General features: G+C 45.8%; 1 protein-coding gene across 1 annotated transcript in view; it reads right to left on the reverse strand.

Moving 5' to 3' along the window:
- Positions 1 to 10,001, reverse strand: part of VTCN1 (V-set domain containing T cell activation inhibitor 1) — a 34,874-nt gene extending 24,873 nt beyond the window's left edge. Inside the window, exons 1-3 of the mRNA XM_058655298.1 lie at positions 9,996 to 10,001; positions 6,849 to 6,949; positions 550 to 614 (exon numbers count right to left, since the gene is read on the reverse strand). Coding sequence (XP_058511281.1) covers positions 550 to 614; positions 6,849 to 6,949; positions 9,996 to 10,001 — 172 coding nt within the window. The remainder of the gene's footprint in view (positions 1 to 549; positions 615 to 6,848; positions 6,950 to 9,995) is intronic.
- Positions 10,002 to 10,203: the final 202 nt, after the last annotated feature.

The raw sequence follows: 10,203 nt of genomic DNA on the forward strand, positions 1-10,203 counted from the left end.
AGCTCAGATGTCACCTTTAAGTCTTGATTGGTTGGTTGACTACTGATCAGCATTTAAAATGAGAGAGTCAGCTCCAGCAGTGTGGCAATGCTGGCATCTGGAATGGATGCTAGTTTGAGTCCTGGCCACTCCACTTCCAACGTGGATTTCTGCTGATGTGCCTGGCAAAGCAGTGGGGGATGGCCCAAGTACTTGGGGCCTTGCACCAATGTGAGAGACTGGATGGAATTCCAGAATCCTGCCTTCAGCCTGCCTCCCACCCCAGTTGTTGCAGCTATTTGAGGAATGACCCAGCAGATAGAAGATTTTTTTTCTCTCTCTCTCTCTGCCTTTCAAATTAAATGAATAAATCTTCAATAAAATAAAAGAAAGAGACTAAGGCCCAGGGAATTAAATGATTAAGGTGAAGGGAGTACAATAAGTAGAAGAAATCAATGCTCAACTTTGAAGTTTTGGGGGTCAAGTCCTGTGCACTTCCCAATATTCCACCTTGAGTTTTAACAGGTTCAGTGGTGAGAGATGAATCGTTTAATGTGAAAAATCACATACCTGAAATGCCAAAGCCAATGATGAGTGCAATTGCTCCAGCCAGAATAATGATGATACTAATGATGCTATGGAAAGAGAGAGGAAAACAGGAAATTACTTTTTCATTCCACTGGGCACACTGTGACCTGAGTACACATCTGTCATGGGGACGCTACGTCACATAGGGCGCCGAAGCTTTTCTTCCACAAAAGCTCTTTCCTGAATATGTGTCCCCTAGAAAGGAATCTCAGCAATTCATCCCCCATCTTCTAACTCAAACACACCAGAGATCCTCGGTGGGAATTTGCTTTCTCTCATTAAAACAGTAAGCATGTTTAATTACAGAAAATTTAGAAAACACAAATAAGCAGAAACAAGACAACAAAATTACTTATAATTGCTTCATCCAGACACAACCACTACTAACATTTTTCATATGTAGCCTACTGGTTTTAAGCTAACAGATTAACAAGTGACACTGGAAAATAGAATAAGTAAGCCAATACAGAAGTGTTACGTGTACTGAATGCAAGAACTGGATAACAGGTGTGTTGTTTTCAGCACCATTTGTGGATTATTTATCCATTCAGTACCCTGATCAGGTAAAGAAACTTCTCATCTCCATCTCACTGAGGAATAAGCAACAAAGATCAAGCTTCTTTCTTGAAATCATGTGTTGACAAGCAGCAGAGATGAGATTAGAATCTGTTGGGGCTGGCACTGTGGTGTAGCAGGTAAATTTGCCACCTGCAGCTCCAGCATCCCATATGGCTGCTGTTTCAAGTCCCAGGTACTTCACTTCATATACAACTCCCTGATAATATTTCTGGGATAGCAGCAAAAATGGACCAAGTGCTTGAGTCCCTCCATCCATCTGGAAGACCCAAAAGAAATTCTGTCCCCTGCCTTGGAACTGGTCCAGTTGTAGCTATTGTGGCCATCTGGAGAGTGAACCAGTGGATGGAAGACCTCTCTCTCTGTGACTCTGCCTTTCAAACAAACAAATAAATAAATCTTTTAAAAAGAGATTAGGATCTGTCTTAAAAATCTGCACTAGTTACTTTCTACAATGCTTTCTCAGGGGTTGGAGACTCACTCTTGGGGTGTCCCTCTGCTTTACCTGGGGGAGCCCAGACTCTACAGGGTGACACCAGCATCAGTTGTTCCTGGGAGGGATGTGCACTGTTGCTTGCCCCAGTGTACACCAGTGGGCCGTACTCTTACACAACTGGCAATTCACACACTCCCCACACCCTACTGAGGTGACTCAATGGACAGGACAAAAGGGAGATGAGGCAAAGAATGATGTCACAGAGAGCAAAGAATGATGCCACAGAGCATTTTACTTTCTGCCCTGAATAGCAGGCTCATTGTAGCCAGCTCCCCGGGCTCAGGCATGGGCCCACTAGAGAGAAACAACAGACTCAAAAGAAACAGCTTGAGTAAGCAGTTCCTCTGGAGGTCAAGGCTCCATGAGATGCAGCCACAGAAGCAACAAGTGAAGCTTTAATAATAGGGAATCTGTTGAGCTGATTTGGTTCCTCCTGGTCCAGTGTGTGTCAGTGGCTCCCCTCACTTGCAGCAGGAGGCACCACTTGGCTCACCTGGATTCCTGAGCCAGGCAGCAGATCTGTACTCAGTTTGAATAAGTTACCTCTTTTCCTGAGACTCAGCTTCTTCATCAATAAAATGGGAGCAAAAGTAATTTCCATTTTACCTGCCATAAAAATGCCATGGATGGGGCCTGGTGCAATAGCCTAGTGGCTAAAGTCCTCGCCTTTAAAGTGCCAGGATCCCATATTGGCACCAATTCTAATCCCAGCAGCCCCCCTTCCCATCCAGCTCCCTGCTTGTGGCCTGGGAAAGCAGTCGAGGACAGCCTGGAGCCTTGGGACCCTGTACCCGCGTGGGAGACTTGAAAGAAGCTCCAAGCTCCTGGCTTCGGATTGGCTCAGCTCCGGCCGTTGCGGCCACTTGTGGAGTGAACCATTGGACGGAAGATTTTCCTCTCTGTCTCTCCTCCTCTTTGTGTATCTGCCTTTCCAATAAAATTAAATAAATCTTTTTAAAAATGCGATGGATGGGAAGTTCCCCACGCCAGCCCCAATTCCCATGTGAAGTCGTAAGTTCCAGTGCCTCAGACTGTGACTTTATTTGGAGATAGACTTACTGCAGATGGAATTTGCAAGGATGAGGTCATCCTGGACTACGGCAGGCCCATAACCCACCAGTACAGATGTCCTTTTCTGAATGGAGGAATCTCAGACAGTGCACACAGGGCACGACATGATGTGAAGGCAACAGCAGTGATCCATACACCTGCAAACGCCAGAAGCTGCAGGAAGGAATGGTTCTGACTGGCTCATCTGGCTCCAGGAAGAAATAGACCCTGCAGGCCGCTGATGGAGGACTTCCAGCCTCCACCACTAGGAGACAGCACATTTCTAAGAGGCACTTTGTCATAGCAGCCTTAGCGAGCTAATGCTGAAGGGTCACCCTGGGCCCCAAATCCAGCCCGGAGTTGTTGTGTTATCCAAAAAGGGCTCTTCATGTGTTACTACTAACTCTTAAGTTTCACTGTAGAAATCTACCTTAAATTTATGCTTAAAAATTTCTCATATTCATGATCAAAATTTTAGGGAGTGATGGGGGATGTTGGACACCCACTGGGAGAAGGGGACCCTGAGGGCTCAGTGCCTGGGTCACAGCAGCCAGGTCCCTGAATCCCTCTGGGCCCACAGTTCCCTGGCTGTCAACACAGAGCCCTGCCATCTGCCAGCAAGTTCTGTAGGCAGGATTCACCTTGAGGCTTCCTCAGTACTGGCATTCCCCTGGGGAAGCAGCTCAACTCTGCAGCCTTGGGAAGAGAGGCAGGAACCATCAGAGCAGCCAAATTAAATAATTCCTGTCTGCTTGCTTATTAATTTTTTAAAAGATGAATAAAATATTTCACACAAGGTATTCTTCCACTGCCTTCCAGTCTTGACTTTCCCCAAATAATTTCCATTAGCTATGCTACAGGAAAAGTTTTCATGCCAAACCATGCATTCTAACCACCACATTAGAATTCACAGCGTGTTTTTGTCTGACATGACTCACAAAAAGGACCCAAATAAAAATCAGCAATTCTGGAAGACCGGTGCATTTCATATATACGCTTACTATTTGATGGAAACATGCTGGTGAAATTAACAAAATCCTTGCCCTTAAGGAACTTACGTAGTTTAGAATTGTGGTGCGCATGCACACACAGAGAGACATATACACTGCTTTGTAATTATAAAGGGCAGAATGTGATCAGGGCTTCAGTAAAGAGAAGAACAAAAATTCTCACAGGAATTCTAGGGATGTAGGGAGTACTTAAATCTGGGGATACCCAGGAGGATCAGAATGCATTTTCATGAAAGCAAAGGGAATTATTTTATTCTAAAATGCATGCATTTAGCTAATGCTCACTGCTTCTGACTTTGCCCAAGACAGAAAAACAAAGAAAGGCTGTTATTTCTGCTGTCCTGGCAAGGAACGGATCTTAAGCCCCACCCTGGAGTGCTCAGGGCCTCAGAGCTGGCTTTGCAGAGTGAGGGCCTGGCTTGGCAGCCTGGCCATGGGCCGAATGTGCCGATATCCTGCCTTGCATGGTTGTATTCACTTCCTTTCCATGTCTTTGCTGCAGCTTCTGCTGCCTTATGCAGCACTTGAAAGAAATTGAGTCAGATAAAATGTACATTCCTGCATAGCCTACCATTCTGTAAAATGTCACACGCTGAAGGTCATAGGGCTTTCATGGGGAAAAAGGAGTTGAGGGCAGACCACTCCAAACCTGTGTGACCTTGCACTTGGTCTATTGACAGAAGCAGTCCTTGATCCATCAGGGGCTAAGGCAGAGCTCTGGAGGGCCAATGGCTGCAGCAGGTGATATTACAAATACATGAAATGATTGAGATGCACACTCTGGCTTGTGAGTGCTGGGAGCCCCTCGGTTGCTGGGAGCTGGACACAAGGGAAGTCACCCCACTTAGGGACATATAAGGCTGGAGTGCTCTTCTTAAGGAGAAAGCCTTAAGCCCTGTATTCACTAAAAATGAAAGAGAAACAACAAAGAACTAAAATGCAGAACCAACAGCTGTGCTCAGCCCTTCCCACTGCAGCTGGCCTTGCATGCTACTCTTTCAACTCTCCTCATCTTGGAGAACACGCACGTGACCCATACAACTTGCATGTCATAGTCAGCCCTACACTGTTTTCCACCCACAGGTGTGTAAAAGCTGGTACAATGCAAATACAAATTATTCATTGCAACAGAGATGCCAAATTCTTAAGGACCCACTTCTGCCATGTCAGAGATCTATGATAGTGGTCAGACAGTAGCTACCTTCTGTCTACAGGCCTGTTCTTTAAGACAGGAGTCTGCCTACAGGATCTCGTCCAGTCTTCTCAATGACCATGTAAGATATGCAGCACTTGTTACAGGTGGAAGCTGAAGCAAGGGTTAAATCATGTAAGGTGAAGCTACAGATGAAGCTTGGAGGGCCAGGAGGTGGGCAAGCCGGGAGCCACACTAGTAGCTCGCTGCTGTACTGATGAGCCTGAAGACGAAGGCCACAAGTTGGGAAGGCTCCTCTCATCTTGCCCTTGTGTGTTGACTCCAGCTCCTTTTCTGAGAACAGGAGTGTTGTGGATCTACTGTGTGATGCGTGGAGTCCACAGTCAAGAAAACACAAAGCACTTTTTGTTTTCATTCAAGGATCAGTGATGTCTGTGGTCAGGTTTCTGTTTCCTCAAACAATGATAGAACTGAGAGATACCACATTCCTTATAAGTCATCAGTGAACTCCACTTGTGTGGTGGGTAAATGTGTAGAATGCTGAACACCGGATTAGGTTAGCAAGCATGGCATTAATCGGAACATAGTCTGCTTTTAACATAAGTGTGCCAAGTAGAATATCTGAGTTAATCAAGTTGTGCCACCATATTATTTTGTCAACTGACCAGGCGATGAGATTGATGAATGTTGAGACTGAAGATGCTGATGGAAGCATATCTGAACAGTTTTTGTCCTTTTTAAAGTCTCCCATGAAAAGGCAACAGCAACTATAGTCAGCCCTCTTTATCTGTGCCTTATGCATCTGTGGATTCAAGCAACCATGGACCAAACATGCTCAGAAAAAATTACATCCTTACTGAGCAAATGTGAATTTTTGTTCTTATTCTTCAATCAGCAGAGCATAAAAGCAATTTACATACAGCTTTCACACTGTATTGGGCAGCATAAGTTATCTGGAGAGTTAAGTGGGAAGCTGTGTGCAGGTTACATGCAAATACTGTGCCATTTTAGGGACTCAGTCTCTGTGGGTTTCAGTATCCACAGGGACCCTCGAACCAGTTCACTGAGGATGCTCAGGGGTAACTGCATTTTAAACAGCCTGTGGAAAAAAGCCTTCTGTTTCAAGGCAAAATTATCCCATTTCCTAGAAATTGATGAGCATGGCTTCAGGTTTCTGAGCAGCTTAGATTCTACTCAAGTTACAAAATTATTGCTTGTTTTCCTGAACAGTCAGTGGTGCAGAGTATAGTTCCTCATCTCTACCTCCCTCTCCTGTATGTCTTTATGCTGGTGAAGTCTAGATCGGCTTCATTCTAGAGAGATGAAGGCAGGAGCAGCAGTTTGGTGGGTGGAAGGTAGAGGAGACACTCCTTTGTAGGCTTAAGGAATGCATGTGGAGAAAGAAGACCTGGGCAGCCCTGGCTCTGGCTCAGACACTACTGCATTCATGGAAATGGATGTCCAGGCTTTGTGCTTGGGAAAGGATGTAAGGGCAGAGCATACAGGAGTCTTGGATACTGTGGAGTGTCTGGTGTATCCTCCGTTCCTTCTGGCTGCCTCTAAGAGGTATTGCAGAGTCCCCAAAGCATAGGAACCATGATCATATCATGACTTGGGTACCAATGCTGCAAAATCAGCAAAAAGATTTTATCTTGCCTGCCAACAATAATTTATAGTGTGGGTAGTGGTGGCCTAGAGCATTTCCACTGTGTGGGGAAAGATTGTGAGGCAGCCCCAACACTCACATGGAGGAGTGCCCCCAGTCTTCTTTCAGTGAGCAGTGCGGATCTGATACACCAGTGCTGAGTGAGCAGCAGCAAATCTGAAAGAGGTCTTCACTGACCACTAACCACAAAACTGGCAGAACCTCAGTCTGGTTTAACAGAAGTGCTGTGACAATATGAAGGCAGTGGAAATGGAAACTCCTCTGTGCACAACTGAGAACCTTGACTAATGTGCATCCGTTAGGAAGGCCTTCTCAGCCTCTGTTCAGTACTGGAGTGGACAGTTCTTCGCTGCTGGAGATGCTCTTGTGCACTGGAAGTAGTTCAGCAGCATCCCCAGTCTCCACTTTCTAGGTGAAGCATCACCCTTACCCTTGTGGGGAAAACCAAAAAGGTTTTCAGAGATGTGTCACCTGGCTTGACAAACACTACCCAGAAGAAGGGAGACCAGGGAAGAGACATGACTAGAAGGCCTTTCTCTTGAAGAATGATTGAAGGCAGCTAGAGTGACTTAATTTAAGAAGGCTATAATAGAGCAATGCCATTTCAATATTTGACAGGTGCTTTGTGGGCCTATGTTCCATCATACTGAAACAAAGCCAGCAGGTAAATCCACTAGGGAATTTGAGTGAGACTGCAGACAGGCTTTCCAATGGATCCATCAATTCACTGACCTCAGGCTGCTGAGTCCTTTGACATAGAATGTGCATAAAGAAGGGGGATCACTTAGGAAAAGAAGTGAGTAGTAAGCGTTTCCAGCACCAGAGAAAAAGTAGAATAACTTTGGAAGCCCCTTTCAGACAGGTATTGTGTAACTGTATCATTGGCTATACTTGGGGGCTTGCTTTGCTTTTGTCATCATTGTATCATCCATGTATGCCTCCCCCAAAGCCTTGGATAATGATGTAACAATGGTTTGCTGAGTGCATGGCTTCCTGGGTCTCATTCAACTCCCACAACAACTCTTTGAAGTACAGATTATTATTTTTGTTTCACAGATGAGAGAGATGAAACTTTATGTTATGTAACTCCCCAAGGACTCACCCCTGAGAAATTATAACAAAAGTGGACTAGGTTCAGATATACTATCACATTGGTCTTAGTTATTATACTGTAGCTTATATAAATCCCGAATTTAATAAAACCTGGAGCTCAAATTAGTTGCCAGACTTGCATTTTACAGAGTTATAACCCATGAAAGGACACTGCACAAGGTTTTATATAGATTGAAAAAATATTCAACTTCCCTAGGAAGTATCTTCGGCCTGAAACTCTGGGTGGGGAGTATCAGGTGTTAAAACCAAGAATGTTAATACATACATTTCCCTAAGCAAGGTTTGAGTTGGTAGCAGGTGAAATGTGGTTTTATTAGTGTTGCCCCATTTACACCTGTTGTCCTGACCACCATGAACGTTCCCTTGGCATTTGAGCAGGTGTGCATACCCTTTTCCATGGAGGAGCGAAGAGGGCAAGAGCCAACACAAGGTTGAATGTGAGTGGGTTTCCCAGCCAGACCTGTAGTTCCTGTTCCTCCTTATTCTCAGTACGGGGTGTGTGTGGGGGAACATTGCCAGGAGATTCCCTCAGCATTGTAACTGTTCCCATTGTGTTGAATAACAAACACTCTTCATAGCGTTTATGACCCTCCCACGTCAAGTGTCTGTACTGTTAGAGAAAGCCAGGGATCCCACCTGCGCTCTGTGTGGTCCACACTGAAACAGCCTGATTGTGTGTCTTCCAAACCAGAGTGTAGGTGGGCGAGATCACTCACAGCCCTTGTGGTGAGATTTGACCCTCAATGAACTCTTCCTTTTTGTGATCGGCTGCGTTTCCCTTCACTCACAGCCTTTTCCTGATTCTGCATCTCTTGGCTTTCCTCACATTTCCTCCTTCAGCCCAGCCACAGAGAAGAACAAGAACTTGACCCCATGGCAGCCTGACCCCATGACATCCCCACAGTGGAGAAAGCAAAGGGAAGGTGCTGTGTCCCCTCTCTCCTTATCAGATGATTGCAGTTTGCAGTTCCAACAGAAGCCAGGGTTCAAGATCATCTTTACTTTCCCCCTAGTGATTTCACTAGCCTTTATTCTTTCTGGAACCCTGAATTCTCATCAGGATCACCTGGGTACTGTGCCTTCAACTCTGCCTAGAGCATCCTTCCACTTCCCCTCAGGTGACAAAGTTCAGTCCAGCTCTTCCTGACCTCATTCATCTTCCCCAGGGGCTAGCACAACATTGCTTTTTTCTTGATAGATTTGAGGGATTGGGATGGAAGGTCAACTTCAGATGCTGGACCCTGAATAGGAGGTGGGGTGAGTGTGTGCACTGGAGCTCAGAATGGCAGGAGTCAGACCAGGGAAGGTGGAATGGAGGAGGATAGGGCAGGCCTCCAGGGAGAGCGCACTTCCCGTTAGCAACCTCCTCATCAGTCACAGTTGTCATGAGTCCACAGTGACCAGGCCTCAGGCACAGAGCTGGCGCCACAGAGCCAGGGAGCTACAGCCTTGAGATGACTTCTGCAGCTCCCTAATGCTGCACAGACTGACTTCTTGTTCCTTTCTTGCCTTTGGGAAGCTAGGGGTTGCCACTGAGGAGGTTCAGAGAAGTGTTGGGGTTGGGGACCACTACTCAGAATGCCCAGCCCTGGCATCAGTCAGCTCATTGTTCATGTATGAATCAAGCTGAAAGCAAGGATGCAGCCCTCAGAGTTTTGATCTGCCTAAGCGCACGCACCTCTCCCAGGCAACCTGGTTCCCTTGTGATCAAAGATGGGGCACAATGTCAGATTTGGATGCTCCAAGGTTACAGGCCATTTTTCTGTTTAAGTAAGACTGGAAATTTTCCCAGAGAGAAGCAGACCAGTGCATCGTACGAATCAATAATGGATACATCGCTTAGTCTCCAAGCTCCAACCAGGGATTCTGCTGCCAATGCTTGCCACACCCTCTTTGTTTGGACTTGGGCTTGGTTCTTCCAGGCTGCTGAGAACTGAAGCATCACAATCAGGCTGCCAGATCTTTCCTCTGAGAGTTCAGCTTGCTTGAGCCAAATTCTGCAGCTGCAAACCCTGGAGTGGCTCTGTGATTCAGATCCTGTTCTTTAGTTTCTCCCTCGAGTCCATCCTAGCTTTAGGACACTGGTCACAGCCTTGTCCTACAGCTCCTCATATTCCTCATAGTGAGCCTACCAGATGCCTATGTGGGCTAGTCTGTGGTGTCCTGTTGCCACTCTGACCCACTGCCGTCCAGTGCCAACTGCACACCAATCCCCAACGGTCAAAATGCTGGTGCACAAATATAAGCTCAAGAAGAGCCCACATGTATGAAGATTCCATTTGTCTTCCCATTTGGGATTCACTACCTTCATGTTCCATCCGTTCTAAATGATTGAAGCCTTAATTCTGCCAGGCTCTTTCTTACCTCCATGTCGTTATCATACTATTTTTTAAGTTCTTGGAACATGGTAGAAATTTAAATGATCCATCCTACAGACTACTCCCGCATGTGAAGTACATTCATTTAGTAAATAAACATCTATATTGTGATATGAAGGCAGATGAGCAGATTCTTAGCTTTTGAGAAGCTGTTTATGGGAAAAATCATCATTAATCTTCCACTCTAAAAGAAA

The sequence above is a fragment of the Ochotona princeps genome, chromosome 2 (assembly GCF_030435755.1).
Source record: "Ochotona princeps isolate mOchPri1 chromosome 2, mOchPri1.hap1, whole genome shotgun sequence".
Lineage (NCBI taxonomy): Eukaryota > Metazoa > Chordata > Mammalia > Lagomorpha > Ochotonidae > Ochotona > Ochotona princeps.